This window comes from Eubalaena glacialis, chromosome 3, assembly GCF_028564815.1.
Source record: "Eubalaena glacialis isolate mEubGla1 chromosome 3, mEubGla1.1.hap2.+ XY, whole genome shotgun sequence".
Lineage (NCBI taxonomy): Eukaryota > Metazoa > Chordata > Mammalia > Artiodactyla > Balaenidae > Eubalaena > Eubalaena glacialis.
In genome coordinates, this window is record NC_083718.1 from 176,221,222 (window position 1) to 176,238,288 (window position 17,067).

Sequence of the window (17,067 nt, forward strand, 5' to 3'; positions counted from 1 at the left end):
GAAATTTCTGAACTAAGTCAAAGCAAAACCGCATTAAGCTGACACCTTGCTTCTATAAGAGTATTGCTCTATTCATTTCTTTTCAAATTTCCTACAGAACTCTTTTGTAAATTTTCTTCTGTTAAAAAAGTTAGTGAGTTGAAGAAGGTGGGGAGCCGGAGTTCGAGTCCCGCCTGGGCCAGTTCAGAGCCGGACGACCTAGGGCCAGTCCCTCCCTCCCTGTCTCCCCACATGTCAGGTGCAGGGGCCGGGGCAGGGGTCCCGCCGGCCTCACCCGCTCTGACGCCGGGTGCCAGGACCTTGAGAACTGGCCTTTTCCCTCTCAACACTCTCTCTCTTTCCTCTCACAGCCACATACAAGCCGGAATTCCCTGGAAAGCAGTCCTTTCTCTACAATGAGGACAAGAAATGGATCCCAGTGTTGTAGTCACCTCATCCGAGCTCAAGGAGACCCCCCCCGGCCACCAGCTGTCCCCCCAGGCACCCCGGACGGTCATTCAGAGAGCGCCCATCTCGTGTGTGACGGCTGATGACTTGGGACGGCCTTGCCCCCAGCCTGGTGTTACAGCTGGCCTGCCGTGCTTGTCCTTGTCCTGAGCTGCCCCCTGGAGCATGTACCCCCACCCCACGGACCCCAGTGGATTCCTGAGCAGAAGTGAGGAGCGGACAGAGCCCCCTGGGTTACTTGGCCACGTGCCCTCCGGCCTGGCTCGGCCCGCCTCCCCTCAGCCTTCAGAGCTCGTGCAGCTCTGGATCCAGGAGGAGGTGGCCGATGGCAGATGCCCCGTCTGGAAGCCTGATGCTGGGCCAGGGCTCTGGGGCCACAGGGTGGGCGGTGCAAGGCCGCGGCCCCGGCACACTCCCACGCTCTGGCCTTGACCTCCAGACTCCTCCCGGAGTTCCAGGAGCCGGGAAGGCCCACAGGCGCTGTGACAGGGACCTGAAGGGGTTGCCTGGCCCTCGCCCCCAGCTCAGCCTTCGTGTCTCGCCCTAGGAAGAGCATGGCAGCGTCACCGTGGTCACGTGAGCTCATCACCCACTTTCAGGAGAGGCCTCCACATCCATTCGTTGGCTCCGCGCACAAGGGGCAGATGTGGGCAGGACCCTCTGGGGCCAGAGCCCTGGGCACAGTGGTTCTGAGGGGCACCTGCAGGTTCTTACTTTTGCCCGGCCTTTCCCCTTCCCTGGCCTGGTCTCCGTCCCTCCCACCTCGTGCTCAAGTTCAATATGATCTTTAATGGATCCTTTCTGGCCCGCTAAGTCGGTACCCCTCAGCAAGAGGACGAGATTCTCAAAGAACCAAGAGGAACTGAAGTTAACCACACATCCCCTCCTTCCCCAACTATCCACGTGTCTTGGGCTTTTGTAAGTGGAAGCCTCTTGTGCCACCTCCCTCCCCTCCGTGTGTCCCTCCCTTGCCCTTGGCTTTCTCCTTTGACTTTCCTCCGTGACTGTTAGTCCAGAACTGGCCGCTGACTGCCTCTCCCTTCAGGGAGGGGCGGGTGAGGAAGAGGGAGGGAGAAGGATGGAACAACGGGTCCAGTTAAAGAGTTCTCATTTCTCACCAAAGCTGGCCTTGTTGTGAACCTCAGATTCCCGCAAGTGCCCCACTGCTTTGGGATGACCGGGAGGCAGCCTGGAGCACGGCGCCAAGAGCGTCCAAGGTCTGGACCTAAAGGTGGACACCTTGTGCTGCGTCCACTCAGGTCCTTAGCTTCTCCTAGAGGTCAAGAGTTGGATCCGAATTTGGAGGTTCAAGGTCAAGCACTTGCAGGGTTGGGTGGGCAAGGCAAGGGAGCAAAACAGGTGAGGCGAGAGGAGGTCCAGGAGCTGAGGATGCTGCCCATCTAAAGGCCAGCTACTTATTGCCAGATCCGCAGATTTTCAAAAGAACCTGGGAAATTTTAAAATGTGAAACTTCTTGATTGGAGATGTCAACAACCATATTTCAATTAAAAATTTTTTGTTCAGGCTAAAGGAAACTCTTCTGCTAACCATCAGTTGTCCACTTCGGCGCTAGAAATTCTGGAAGACCCCTTTAAGGCTGACACTTGAAGCTGCACCTTTCTTTGAACCCAGACTCTTGACAATAGGGCCAGACCTGAAAGCCTTGGCTTTTAGGTCCCTCTGACCCTAGGAGACCTTAGCAGGCCACTGGGCTGGAAGCAGCCAGCCCTGGGATCACTGCAGGCAGAGGCTTGAGGGACTGCATAGAAAACAAGACAGGCCGCTCCTCCCTGGGGCAGCTGGGCTGAGCACCAGCAGGTGAGGACCGTCTCTATAGAAACCCCTCCAAGCGGGGTCAGGAAAGCGGAGACTCTGGGAGGAGAATGGCAGGGCTGCTCTTGGCCAGTCGGAATCGGGGTATTCCATAGAAGACACGGCTGGAGCTGAGGCCCTGAGCTCAGAGGGTCTGCCTGGGTTGTACCCAGCCTCTCTGAAGATGTCATAGGCTGCTCACAGCTCTGTCCAGCCCTGTGGTTCTCAAGCCCCATCTGTATGGTAGGATCACTTCGGGAGCTGTTATAGAGACTGCCCAGGCCCGACCCTCAAAGTTCTGATCTGAGGTAGGGTCTGGGCAGTGGTATCTTTATTAACATTCTTGGTGTGATTGCAAAGTGTCTAGTTAGGGTTAGGATGTACTGATAGTATTTTCCAAATTTTAATGTGCATGCAAATCACTTGGAGATCTTATTAAAAGATCTCGGGTGGGGCCCGAGAGTCTACGTATTTTTTCTTTTTTTTTTTTAAATTGAGATATAATTGAAATATAACGTTGTATTAGTTTTAGGTGTGTTTCTAACAAGCTCCCAGGTGATGCGGATGCTGCTGGTCCGTGGACCACACTTAGAGCAGCAAAGGTCTAGTAAATACACCTAATTGTTGAACTCTTCATCTGGCCCTCCATGTGTTCATCCATCTGCCTGTCGACCTATTTATCCTTCCCTCCCTCCCTCCTTCTTTCTCCTCATTATTTGTTCATTCCCTCACTCCTGCGTTCCTCATCCATCCTTTTCTCCCCTCACTCACTCGCTGTCTACCGTGCAAAGCTACCTGCAGGCAGGGGATGGCGATTCCTCCAGCCACCAGTGACCCCCATTTGGAAAGGACTTAACCTTCACTCCTTTCACCTTTCCACTCTTTGGAGAAGGACAACCCCGGAATGGCTGCTGTCGGGCTCAGGAGCTGCCCTTTGCTCCCCGACCTTCTCTGAGGGCAGGGCAGAATTTCCTCAAGGCTTTCAGAGCTCTCTTTGCTTGAGGTCCAAATGGCCTTCCTAGGCATTGACGGCCTCATCTGCTGTCTGTTCGTGTGGAGGGGAGAGAAATGGGCCCTGGCATCTTGGCTGGAGGCTGTGGGTGGAGGTGGATGTGGAGCTGCAGGCCCCGCTCCTGAGCTCGGCAGCAGGCTTTGCACTGGTCCCCAAAGTTCCCTGTGTGCATTAGTCCCGCCAGACACTGGCAGGTTGCAAAGGCAGCAAGGCCTATGGAACGACGGGCATAGCGCAGTGGTTCTCGACCTTGAGTGCACATTGTAATCACCTGGGGGGCTTTAAAAGTACTGAGGCCTGGGCCCCAACCCCAGAAATTCTGATTTAATTGCTGCAGGGTGTGGTCTGGGCAGTGGGGATAAAAGCTGCCTAGGTGATTCCCATGTGCAATCAAGGTTGAGAAGACCGCCATCCTGCTTCTGGCGGCTCTGGAAGGAAACGAACAGACGCGGGATACCTCTGCGTGCCTGGCCGCGTGCTGATACTCTGCATACGCTCTGCCATTTCACCCTCACGCGGCACCCAGGGTGACGTAGCAGCGAGGCCCGGAGTGGGCAGAGCAGCTCTGGGTGCTCCATGGGGTCGCTCCAGCGGTGCCAGGCAAGCTGTATTGGAGTCAGAGGCCACAGGAAACATCAGTAATACTGACCCTCATGTCAAAGTTTTGATATTTTATCATGGTTTTTTTGGCCTTAATTTCAAAAAGCATTGCATCGGACTGTGATTTAACTTGATTACTGCGCTCTTTGGCTCCTCTTAATTTTGCGCCTGAGGCTAGGGCCTCACTTGCCTGACCTGAGTCCTGGCCACAGGGCCTTGGGAATTAGGACTCTAGACCTCCTGTCAGAGCCGGAAGGCCCTTGGAGACATCCACGGTTTTCATACTTCCTTTTTTTAAGTTTAGTTCAGACAAAAGTTAATTCGAGAAATCTTAGTATGTAAACGAAGGAAAGCAGAGCTGCTATGACAGAGTCTGGGGAGGATGCCCAAGGGCTGCCTGCTGTCCCCTCCCCCACATTGTAGGGGCCTTTGAGACCCACCGGTGAACCCTGGGGCTCCAAAGATGATAGCTACCTGATGACCCATGTAGACCGCGCCCATTTTACAGCCAAAGAAGCTGAGGACTAGAGCTGGTGGTGTGCTGGTCAGCCAGAAGGGACGAGGGAGGGAGGAAGCTCTGATTTGCCATTTGTTCTCTAGGGGCAATAAGGCAATGATTTGTAGCATTTGTCAATTCCTGCGGTGTAAACACTCCCTCCAACATACCGACAGGACGTCACTGACCTCAGAGTCAGGGGGAGATGGCTGGATCGCGTCTGTGAGCGGGTAGGAGCCACTAACAGGAAAAGTGAGTTGGTCGAGAGCATGGGGGCAGAACTGGCAGGAGAGCGCGGTCACACGGCTCCCGGCCCTGGGCTCTGCCCACTGCCCCAGCTGTGAGGTCCTTGGCAAGGGCATCCTGGGACTTCTTCCTCTCCAGAGTCAGTGGTCCTGACGTCATAACGTTCAGCCTGTGGGACCACACAGGCCAGGCCACACAGGCCAGGCCACACAGGACGGGCTGGGCATCAGGACTCGGCCGCCTTCCATGGTGGCACCTCTGCTTCACCAGGGCCCAGCACTTACCAGCACCCTTCAAGTTCGAGGCAAACCACTTACAGGATAGAGAAGGAGAGAGGCCTTGTTTACTTTCACCCTCTCCTTCTAGAAGACTTTCACAAAAGGAACTAGTGTAGCATTTGAAGTAATACATACGTAGAATTTTATTACTAAATACCGTACGAGTATACAAAATGCATAACTGAATAACAGCTAAAAAAAATAATCCAAGAAATGTGAAATACACATTTTTTGAAATGATAAAAACGTATCCACGAAAAATATAAAATGTTGCATATATATACAATATATACTTATATATATATAAAACATAAATGAAAACTGTAAATAAGAAATGTATACAGTAGTGAGCAGGCACGGCGGTCGTTTTACACCGAGGCCACTTTGTTCCAGTCGGTGGGCTCTGCTGCTGTCTAGCGTTGAGGAAGTACGTCTATGAGGAGAGTATATCCACTACAGTGTCTTTTAAAAGTCATTTGCACCGAAAATCAAGTGTTTTCAAGTTAACTAACTGACCGAAGGGTGAGGACTCATTGGTCTGAAGTTGACGGAAGAGTCAAGAACGGGAAGAGTCAAGTCAGCTTGGGGAGACAGGGTCCACTTCCCCCATCCGAACGGCAGCCTGCGGGAGAGGGGCTGTAGAGAAGGACTTCCGAGGAGGAAAGAGCCTGCTGGGCTTGTTAAGCAACATGACACTGTCTCTGGCTGGGCAGGCTCTGGCCGGAAGTTCAGAGAATAGATTCAAGCACGAGATGAAGGTTCGGATCAGGACACCTCCCAGGTCCCTTCCTGGCCTTGACGTCTGTGGGTCTGTGACTTGAGGGCCTCTTCCCTCAGGGAAGGCATTCAAGTAACAGCACTGAGGCATGCGGAGAGGTTGTGTGTGGCGCGGGGCCACTTCCCAGCTGGCTCCTCGCCTGGAGTCCACTTCAAGAGGTGTGAGGCTGTGGAGGCTCAGGGCTCACAGCTCCTGAAGGATGATCTGGATCTTGCCGTCAAGCTCCCCCACGTCCAGCAGGAAGGCGACGTGGTTGCTGTAATGCTGAATGATGTTGTTGTCCATGTTGACCAAGATTCTGGAAGAGAAGAGAAGGCGTGCATAGAGTGGGCTGGGCCCCTTGTCTGCAGGGCCTCTGAGTAAAGGGGGACAGGGACGGTTACTACCTATCGGGCGCCCCCAGCACTTCAGGCACCTCTTGGACTTTCTCTCTGACCCTCATAACAACCCACAAGGTGGGCACTTACTGTCCCACTTTACAGGGGAGGACACAATTCCCCAGTGGCCGAGCCCGACTCAGACCCAGGCCTGCTGGCAGCCACGCCCACCTACTGCACCAGATTGCCTCTCCTCACACACACGAGTGTGGACACTTCTGAGCAACCAGCACAGTGCGCCTTAGTCACCAGGCCAGACTGAGCCCTCGGACGCGGCGTGTGAGTTCAAGTGCAGGAGGCGTGGCGGGCAGACCCGTGAGGTCTGGGTTCAACAGGAGGCTGCGATGTGTCACTCAGATGTGCCCGCCTGATCCACAAGCAGGTGCCACGCAAGGCCCCCTCAGTTTCACCCCAGGAAGCTGAAATCTCAGCGACGGCATCGTGGACTTGAGGAGCTTGGCTGTCTCTCCCCCCACAGTCTTCAGGCAAGGACCTGGGCCCACCTGAGAGGGACAGAGCCTCGGTGGGTGTGGCCCTCTGCAGAGGGTCAAAGCCATAGTGTAGCCAAGGGCACCCCTCTAGGAGCTGCCTCCCCAGTGAAGGACCCACCGGGCTGTGACCTGACCTGAGCACAGCAGCTTCCTCTTTGTAATGGGGGCGGGTGTTTTCCTCCATCCACCCCTCCATCCACTTCACCAGCATCTGCTGAGGTCTTTCCATGTTCAAGACCTTGCTCCAAACAAAAACAAGGGCCACATAGAGACCCTAGGTCCCGCCCTCCAGGAGTTTTGAATCTACTAGGGCCCGGGAGAATGGATCCTTATAACCGTATCACCCCAGTTCATAGATGGGGTAGCTGAGCAGAGTCATTTGCCTGGGATCACACAGTTAAGAGATGGCAGAACTGGAATTTGAATCTGGACTTTTGTCTCTTTCCACTGCATCCTTTTTTTAGAAGAACAACAACAACAAAACCCAAAACCCTATAATTATAAGTTAGGAAGTGGCATATAAAAGGAAGGCAAAATCCAGGGCTGGGGGAGAGTTCAAGATAAGGCAAGATTATTTAAATGGGGCAGGAAGGAGGGCGGTGAGAATCCCAGACTACTACTCCTGGCAGGTAGCCAGCCGTCTGCTTTCCCCGGGGACCCCAGGAGAGGCAGTGGCTTTGTCCCCCCACCCCGAATCCCCCAGATCAGGAGGCGTAATGGAGGCAGCAGTAGGCTGAAGCCTGCGGCCCATGTCCAGTTGTCTCTGCAGTAGCGTCAAGCAGCTGCTGCTTTCTGGAAGGAGGTCTGGGCTCAGGCTCCAAGGCCTGGGTGCTGACTGCCAGCATCTAATTACAAGATCCTGCTTCCTTGGGTCCTGTGTGCAGTTCCTTCATTTCACAGAGGGATCTTTGTCTGGGAGCTGCCGGCTGGGAACAGACCAGAGGAGACCAGGGTTGGGGCAGAGGGGTGGGCGCTTTGTCAGTGTCGGTGCTTTTTTTAGTCTCCTATAGTGGCATTTACTGAGTGCTTTAGGTGCCAGGCAGTAAGTGCCCTACGTGCACTAACTTGAAGGCCTACGCTCAGGCAGGGCCTCCCAGAAGGCCCAGAGCGCATGCCGGAGCACAGGGGATCCCAGACAGGCCCACAGACCCTTTCCTCTCAGAGGTCAATGACAACCGGGCCCTAGAGGCAGGGGCTTGTCAGGAACCGCTGTCCCAGAATGTGGGCCTCCTGTCACTTGCCAGCTTCTGGCTGTCTTCTGTCCTAGTTCGCATAGAACCCCTGGCCAGCCGCCAGCAAAAACAATGTATTTGTTAATCTTTCAAGCATACTCAGTGGTGCTTGTAAAGCTGATTGTATCTACCTTGTCCAGAGGACTTTGTGGAGGGTTCTGTGAAAATAAATGAGGCCAGTGATTACAATTTCCTGTTCCTCAGATGAGGGAAGCAGCAAATGAGCCTGCCTCTGCTCTCCCAACAGGTTTTTTTGGGAATTCTTCTCATTTAGGCATCGCAGACAATCCTAGGCCTGAGGTTTCATAGCTGGGGTGTGTATGGGGTGTGGGTGCTTCTGAAGGGCCGCTGGGTGATGCCCTGGGCTATGGAGCTGGGCAAATATCAATCTGCTGGCCTGGCCACAGCCTTTATTTGCTCATTGCTTAGCGGTTAAGGCAACAAGCAGGAGGCAAGATAAAATAGTGGGTGCAGGCATGGGCTTTAGACAGGCCATGAGTCCTCCGGCCAGTTACTAACTCTGTAACCCTGGGACTATCCTGAACCCCAGTTTCCTCATCTGTAGAAATAATCATACCAAATTCAAATGGTCAACGAGATGATGCTTGGGAGTTACTTAACCCAGCGCTTGGCATGTAGGAAGTGCTCCACAAATGGAAGTTATTATAATTATAGTTGAAATATCTGGCTGGGGCTTAAGGGAAAGACTTGCAACTCAGCCAGTGGGGCTATGGGGCATCTTTGTACGCAATCATACACAAGGCATTTCCCAGCCCCTCAGCGCAGCCTGAGGTGGGATCTGTAAGAGAGGACGGCGGTGGCAGGTGGGGTGGCAGCCAGGGGGTGTGGGCGTTGGCACCAAAGGGGAAGTGGGGCTGGGCTTGTCTGGGCAAAGCAGAGCCTGCCCTCCGCTATGAGGTGGATTCCGCTCCACAGAGCATGTGAGCTCCAGTTCCCAGTTTGAAACCGAAACTTGGAAGGAAAAAAATACACAAAGAACCCTAGACATTCATACAACCAAAACCAAACGATCCTTTCCCAGGGGCTGCAGGGCTGCACACCTTCCCCCCACCGCCGGCCCTTCTATGGGAGGCTGGGTGGGAGCCAAAGGGGAGGGAAGGAGGCCTGTCTGTGAGGAAGGAGGTGGCCCCTGGGCCTGACTGGATGGGCCCTCAGCTTGAGTACAAAACATGCCTCATTTTGCAGTCCCCTGAAAGAAGAGCCACAGGCAGTAGCCGCAGGGCAAACCCTGAGCACCTTCCAGGAAGAGCCGCGGAGAGTAGCGAGAGTGAGTCTCAGGCAGTCCGGAGCTGGAGGGTCAGTCCGAGCTGTTCGGGGGCGGGGAGGGGCTGGGGGGGGGGGCTTCCCAGGGCCCTAGTCCAGGGTCCTCTAGGCAGGGAAAGGCAGTCACGATTCCTCACCGCACAGGGGCCCCCATGCTGGGCTGCTGAAGTGACCTAGGCAGCAAGGGCTGCAGAGGCCCGGCTCACTGGCTCTGACGGGGGTGGAAGCCTGGGAGGGCCGTCACCACGTGGCCCTCCAACTCCACCCCCCCCCATGCCACCCCTGCCAAGGAGAGATCTCCTGGGCAGAGAGCAAAGGCTACTGTGGTCCTTAGCACTAATCCTCTGGAGCCCGTGGCAGGTGGCAGTCACTGCCCGGCCCCGTGGAAGGTAAAGCTTTACTCCCTCCTGCCTCATCCAGACTTGAAGATGGAGGAGGCCTGTGGAGCATCCCTGGCTGGGCTCCCTCAGAATGACGTCCAATCACAACTCCCTTCCCAGACTCATCGCCAGCCATTTCTTTCTCGGACCCTCTGACTCAGCCGGTAGCAACTTTGCTGGGCCCTTCTGCTTCTGTGCCTTTACTCCACTGCTCCTGCCCCTCTGAACATTGCTTATCACCTCTGAGCCTCAACTCCCCTATCTGTAAAATGTGTGTAACGGTATCTACCTCATGGTATGGCAGTGAGGGTTAAGTGCGATAAGCTTAGCCCAGTATGTGACACGTAGTAGGTGGTTAAGTGATGACAGTCACTATCATCATTACTATTATAGTCAAATGACTTGGTTACCTTGGTTATTTCTGACATGTGGCCCTGTGCTTCCCTCTCCCCCTGAGTAGGTGGTGTATGAAGACCCTTGCGTCTGTCTCCCACTCCTTTCCTTCCCAACAGCGATCAGTGTCTGGTCTCTGCAGGTGGCCTTGGCCTGATAGGGCGCTCTCCACCCCAACTCCACATCGCCTCTACCTCTCCACAAAGCCAAGTACAAACACAGCTCAGCTCCGGGCAGCAGGCCTCTGCCAGGCGGGGCGAACCTGCTGGGAGCTCCCTGAGCCAACGTTTTAGAGGGAAAGGGGCAGGGTGGGGGTGTGAGGAGGGAGAGCTGTGCTGGGCACTTACCCCCGCTTGCATTTCTTGTAGACTTTGTAAATGTTCTCCTCAGGGAACCCATACTTCTCAGAGATCTGGAAGAGGATGACAGGAGATTCACCATCTGCTGCCAAAACTGGGTTTATACCAGTCTTTTCTATCATGACTTTTAATTTCCTGATTATAAAAGTAATATATACCCATATTGTAGAAAAATACAGTGAAGAAAATTATAACTCATCCATAATCCTGTATCCCAGAGATGAACACTAATAACATCTGAGTGTATTCCTTCCTGTCTTTTGGCCATGTACACGGGTATTTTTATATCCCATGTAGATAGTTTTACTTATCATTGTATGTTATAAGCCTTCCCATATCACAACAAACTCTTGACCAACAGCATGTTTAGTGGTTGTAAACTATTCCAAAGGTCATCCGCCATTTCCCTCAATCCTTGCCTATCATCAGACGTTTGGATTGTTCCAGTGCTGAGGGCTCCCCACTCACCAGCTAGCTGACCAGCTGTGCAAACCACTCGTGGAGATGGAAATGGTGCCTAGCTCATAGGGTTGTTGACAGAATTAAATGAATTGGTCTATGTAAAACACTTAGGACAGTTCCTGGTACGTACTAAACAAATGTCAGTACTCAAATAAATGGTCATTATTACTTCAGAAGTGGTGCAACAGGGATGCTCTTGTCCTGTTGTGAGGGGCGGAGGGGTGGATAACCCAAACACTCACCCTTTCTAGCAGGAATTATTCACCCCATTTGATGGGTGAGGATGCCGAGACTGAAGAAGATAAGGTACACACCCAAGGCCTAGCCTAGAACCCAGATTTCCTGCCCCCATCACATCCCAGAACATTGGAGCTTAGTCTACAAGTGAGGAAATTGCAGCTCAGAGGCCTCAGCAACCTGGCTGAGCTCACACAGAGTCAGCCCATTTCTCCCCAGACCTCCTGAAGTCTCCTGTGGGGCAGACAGAACTGGTCTGGTCCCAGTTCCACCACCTGGGGTTGCAGAACTCTGAACAAGTCACCTTACTTCATGGAGCCTCAGTTTCCTCATTTGTAAAATGGGTGTCATGATAGGATGTACACACAGGTGGTTCTGCACAGGAATTGAGACGGTTATGTCAAGGGCCCGGCCCAGCGCCATCCCTGGGGAAAGCTCGGTCAAATGCTGCTGGTTAGTACTACTGGCTGCCCTGGAGCTGCAGGGAACTGCAAGCAGCAAGCTTCAGGTTGAGGTGGTCCTCTCTGGGCCTTTCAGGAAGAGGAGCCCATTCAGCTCCTCAACTGGTCTCTGCCTTGACAGAGATGTCTCCAGGCAAGAAAAGTTCTTAGATTACTTATCTTAATCGCAGGCAGTGTGGCTAGAGGCTATCAGGAAGATCTCAAGTCAGTCTAAGCAGGAATTGAGGAGCTTTCTAACTATATGTTGTACAAAGACAGCTGCTTTGTATGGCTGCCCCATAAGCGATGAGCTCTCCGTCCCTGAAGTATGCAAGTCAAGAGTGGGCACCCACTTGGAAGAGGTACTGAGGAGAGAGCTCGGGCACCAGATGGGGAGCTGACCCTCTAAGGTACTGTCCAACCCAAAGATTCTGAGTCTATATTCTAGTGACATTAATGGCCTTTTGTGAGCCCAGCTTCCTGGGGCTGGTGCCAAGCAGGGCTGATGCTGTGTGAAGAGAACAGGATAACATAGCCGAGTGGAGAGAGCTTGGGCTGGAACCTCAGCTCTGTCACTTCTAGTTACCTTGGCAAGTCACCTGACCTCTGGGAGGCTATTTCCTTATGGGAAATGAGGAGATCATTAATAGTACCCACTTTTCAGGGTTGTTAAGAGAATATGGTGAGCTAGCAAATGCAGCATGCCTGACAAGATGCCTGACACACAGTGGGTCTTCAATAAAAGGTAGCTATGTTATTACTTGATTCATTTTCCCTTCCCCAACCTGACATCTTAGAACCATCCAGCTTTTCTGTGTGGTTCGACCTCGAAACACAGCTGGCCCCGGCGGAGGCTGTGTTTGCTCAGTTTTTAGCTGAACCACAAAGCTGCTGTGGATTTTGTTCAGGGCTGTTTCACCTGCTCTCTGGCAGTTTGGGGGGTTGGGGAAGGTCTCCTTGCCCAGACACCACCTTCAGCCGCCCCAGCCAGCGCCCCCCGTTCAACCACAAGCTGGAGGAATGAGGCCCTCTGGGAAAGAAAAAAGGGTATCTCTGGGGCCTGGCCTTTTGGGGTTTCATTCCCATTAAAATAGAGACAGGTTTGCAAAGCCAACAAAAAGCTCTGGCCTGTCAGACAGCAGCCATCAGATTAAGGAGGATTTATGGTGTGTGCGACTCCCAGGGTGGAGCCCGGGTTCTGGCTGGGAGATAACATCTCAGAGGCACACCTCCACCAGCCGGGCCCCACAGGCGCCCTCAGATGGGTGGGACGGATGGGCCACCAGAAAGCCAGCGTTCCAGCGTATTCCTTCCCAGAGTCCTCCTGTGGGAAATCGGAACTCTACGGTGAAGAGTCGGGGGAGATGGGAGCGCGGAGCGCGGAGCGGCCACGGCCAGGGAGGGCGGCGTCCACAGGCCTCTTACCGCACTCCTCAGGCCCTTCAGGTCCGGGGTCTTCAACATGAGGGCGTCAAACACCTCCTCGGTCTCTCTCCGCACGTACAACAGCACTGAGAAGCAAAGGGGTGGCTTTTAGTGGTGCAAGGGAACATCTGGGGGTGGGAGAATCTTAAAAAATATTATTTGTAACCTAAGATTGATTTCTGCAAAAAGAGCAAGTCCTTGCTGAGGGTCTGTACCCAGCTGGGAAACACCCCACCTGGCTCTGCAGGTCCCACACACTTGCTCAGACTTTGCTGATTCTGGTGGGTTTGAATCCCTGCTCTGCCACCTGCCAGCTCTGTGACCCTGAAGAAGTTCTTCTAGTATCACTGAGCCTCATTTTTTCCAGATGGAAAATGGAGGCAGCTCCACCCACTATTTCACAGAGTTGTTGTGGGCAGTACTGATATAACACCAAGTGGGGTGCAAAGCTGAGTTCCAGGTTGCTGGAAGCTTTTGATCTTACTTGCTGGTTGGTTTCTTCCTGATGGTCAGCTACAGCACCCCTCTCTCAGGAAGTCACAGACTTACTGTGTCAAAGACAGAAAGCCAGGTATTGAAAACCCACCCCACTCCTACCCCCATTAGAGAAAGTGGGGGGGACCTGCCCAACATCATGAGCCTGTTGCCTTACCAGCTGCCCCAGGACGCCCACGTTCAAACAAGGTCAGAGGCAGAAGCCCCCCAGCGCCGTGGCTGTCTCTCCAAGCACCCTGGATGCCCTCCTTACCCGCTCCACCCCCTCACTCAAATCCTGGCCCAGCCCCAAACTCCAGGGAGTAAAGTGGGCGCTGCCCTGGCTGCCTGGACCAGAATCAGTTTGAGGCTTTGGGGAGCCCTCGTGGGGGGCTGGGGGTGGGATCAGAGGACAGATGGGGTGGGAGTGAGGCTACCTCTCTGTAGGTCATCTTCCTTGGCCTGTTTGGAGGGCAGAGGCTCAAACTCCTCGGTGAAGGGTGAGCAGGTACGCTTCAGAGGCAGCCTGTGGGGATGGCAGGGAGAGGCCTGTGAGGAACCCAGAGTCGGAGGGGCCCCAGAGGTGAAGAAGACCCTATGAGGGTGGGCACAAAGCAGTGGGACAGAGGTTACAGGAGCAGGTTCTGGAGTTGGGCTGCATGGGTTTAAATCCCAGCCCTGCCCCTCCCTAGCAGGGGGACAGCCCCTCAGTGTCCGCATCTATAGCAGGGTGCTGCATAAAGTTGTGAGGCTGAAGGAGATAATGCACGCTGCTCTTAGAATAGTGTGTGACACACAGTAGACCCTCCATAAATATGGACTATTGTTTCATCATCAATATTATTCTTTTTTGAAAGAATCGAGTTGGACGTGAGTCAGTGGGAGGAGGGAGGCTTGTGGATTTTAGAGTGAGTCAGACTTAGCTTCCAGCCTGCCTCTGCTTCCTAAAAGCTGTGTGACCTTGGGCAAGTCATTTCACTTCCTCTAGAGCCTCAGTTTCCTCATCTATAAAGTAGAGCAATAACCCCTGCTTGCCTGACTCACTGGGGCTGTTGTGAGGTAATAAGTGATATAATTTGGTGTGAAAGAACCTTATGAAAAGTACTTCTTGTTTATAAGGAGGAGACTGACTCACCTGTGGGGCTCTCCCGAATTCACTCTTTCTTGAGAGAGGCCTTCCTGATCATCCTGGCTGACCTACTCTGGTTATTCTTTACATTTTACCAATGTTTAACATGTGGGATTCTTTTACTATTTTGGGTTTATTCTTCTAAAAAAGCAAAAAAAAAGGAGGAGACTGATACCAACAATACATGATCTTCATAAAGTGCTTTCCCATTTACAAAGATTCTATTACATGCCGCTTCTCATATCTGCCTCATCCTCATGAGGCCATTTTCCTCCTTTGACAGATTTCTAGCTGAGGCTTGAAGAGGTGAAGGGACTGTGGCTGACAGAGGGAAGGACGTGGAGGTCCATCCTAGGCTGAAGGGCCAAGGGGCCCTGGCCACCCCCCTTGGCCTCCTGGAGTCTGGTGGGTGTGGGGGGGAGGGGACACGGGGTTGATTCCCCTCAGTCCTCCCACACAGCTCCCCTCCTTACTCTCCGAATCTGCACCACCATCTCAGAGGCTTTCTCTTTCCCATTTTACAAGCAGGTGTCTCGCCAAAGATCCTCCAACTTTTCAAATAAAACAAACCCATAAAAACTCAGGCAATTTCAGTGAGCAAGGAGCATGAGTCTAGCTTGGGGGCTGGGGGCAGAGTCTCAAGGCTGCTTCCTGCGGGCCCGGCCTCTGGCTCGGGGGACAGCAAAGGGAAGCGCAGGCTGGGAGCTTACGGGCAGTGAAGGGGGGACAGGCGGGGAGGCGAGGCCCTTGGCTGCTTCTCTCCGTACCTGTTGGAGGTGCCGTGTCCTGCTGAGGGCACTGCCTGCAATGGAGAGAAAGACATTTGCCATCACATACAGGAAGATGAGAGTAGCCCTCAGCTGCTGCAGGTTTCTGGGATGAACCATCTTTGTGGGGAGATACGGGGGAATGCAGTTTCCATGGCTTTCTAGCTCATTCTTTCTGCGCAGATGTGTCCCCTCAAGTGAGCTGAGACCTTGGGTTGAAAGGAAGCACCAAGCCCCAGTTGGATGAGTCGGGGCTCAATGAACACATGAGGTGCTAAGGAAAGGGTGGCAGACTCAGTGAGTCCCATCCGAGCCCCAGCGTGCCCAGAAGGGCTGCAACTGCAGGCTGTCCTGCAGCTGGGAACTAGGTAGCTGGAGCTGAGGCAAAAGAAGTGGAAGGGGAAGAGGCCGTCTTTTTGAACCCTCATGTGCGCCTGGCACTGTGCTCCCTGGAGCAGCCATCACCAGTCCTATGAGGTAGGCACCCAGGCCCTGAGAGGGCAGAGTCTCTGGGGTAACACGCCACAGGAGGCAGAACTGTGATTCAGAATCGGGCTTTCTGCTCTTCCCGCTCCTCTGGTCCCCTCTCTCAGGCTCACAGGTACAAGCACTGGTGCCCCACTTCTTCCTCCCACAAGGGAGCTTTGAGCCCAAGTGGTCATCTCCCTACTTGAGGCCTCTGGTTGGGGAGAGAGAGTGGGTTAATGCAGCCTCCTGTGCTATGGGGGCCACAGAACTACTTCAGGGCAGTGAAGGTGGTGTGGCGGACACAGAGAAGGCTTTGAACGTGTGCCAGGGCTGACCTCAGGACTGGCTGCTCTTTCAGCACCATAATCTATCTTATTGTTTGAAGTCACTGCACTGAACACATCTGTACACCGAGGGCCATTTCTGCAAACATTCCCACCTAAACGGTGGCAGCTCAGTGGAAGGCAACAGTCAGGTTGTTTAATATGGAAGCAAACTCACAGACAGGCTCTGGGGTCTTGATTCTGCCACTGACTTGTTGAGTGACCTTGCCTGGAAAATGGGAATAACAGTCTCTACCTCAAAGGATGGCTGGGCTGGGCTGCCCAGGTGAGGTGAGGGGGAAACGAGACAATGCAGCAAAAGGCTGGGCCCAGCACCGCTGGCCGGTCAAGGTGCTTGGTAAATGGCTCCCTGTGTTGAGAGGCGGTGTAACTCGTGGTAACGGGCACTGTTTCTGAAGCCAGGTTGCCTGGGTCCCGATCCTGGCTCTGCCACGTCCTATGTAATTTTGGTCTCAAAGCCTCAATCTCCATGCCATGAATCCAGGGAGAATCATATTATCAACTTCACAGGGAGGTAGCGAGGGCTAAAGGAGATAACGCATGGAAAGCACTTAGAGCAGCGCCTGGAGTAAAGTGAGCGCTCACAAGTGTCGCTGTGACGATTAGTAGCCACCCAGCTTTGATGTGGCTACAGTCTAACTTGGGACTCAGATATTAGAAACCTGCCCTGTGTGTGCTCCAGGAGTGAACATTTCGATGGGTATGAAGTCCATTTCTTTATTAACATTCTTCTCTTCAGTAGAAAAGGTCACTGAAGTTATATGACCATATATACATTTTTTTAGTCCCCTGGGATTCATTAAAGATAATTTGATGATATCAAGACCTATCAACATCTAAATTGGCCTGTAATGGTCGAGTAGCAGGTCTGTGCTAAGACAGCCCCACCCAGGGGCCACAACCCTCTCTCAGCCCAAGACCCTCACCCCTCCAGGGCGCTGCAGGCCAGAGAAGTGCACGTTGGGGATGAACAGCACCGGTGGGGTCTCCAGGTCTGCCTCAGGCCGCAGGTAGGTGGTCTCATTGCCCCTGAAGCCGGACAGCAGGGAGCCCTTGACGCCTGATGGGAAAAGGAAGGCATTGTGCCTTGAGGTCCCTCCATTCACGCCTCCGACCACTGCCCTCTAGTCTCCGAT

The 17,067-nt window shown here is 53.5% G+C and overlaps 2 protein-coding genes across 2 annotated transcripts in view; one reads left to right on the top strand and one right to left on the bottom strand.

Annotated features, from left to right (window-relative positions):
- The window catches only part of STPG1 (sperm tail PG-rich repeat containing 1), a 41,076-nt gene extending 40,542 nt beyond the window's left edge, over nt 1-534 (top strand). The window contains exon 8 of the mRNA XM_061186991.1: nt 351-534. Coding sequence (XP_061042974.1) covers nt 351-427 — 77 coding nt within the window. The 3' untranslated portion in view covers nt 428-534. The remainder of the gene's footprint in view (nt 1-350) is intronic.
- A 5,292-nt stretch (nt 535-5,826) lies between these two features.
- Nucleotides 5,827-17,067, bottom strand: part of GRHL3 (grainyhead like transcription factor 3) — a 34,034-nt gene continuing 22,793 nt past the window's right edge. Inside the window, exons 11-16 of the mRNA XM_061186992.1 lie at nt 16,858-16,991; nt 15,120-15,154; nt 13,661-13,749; nt 12,750-12,835; nt 10,174-10,238; nt 5,827-5,967 (exon numbers count right to left, since the gene is read on the bottom strand). Coding sequence (XP_061042975.1) covers nt 5,853-5,967; nt 10,174-10,238; nt 12,750-12,835; nt 13,661-13,749; nt 15,120-15,154; nt 16,858-16,991 — 524 coding nt within the window. The 3' untranslated portion in view covers nt 5,827-5,852. The remainder of the gene's footprint in view (nt 5,968-10,173; nt 10,239-12,749; nt 12,836-13,660; nt 13,750-15,119; nt 15,155-16,857; nt 16,992-17,067) is intronic.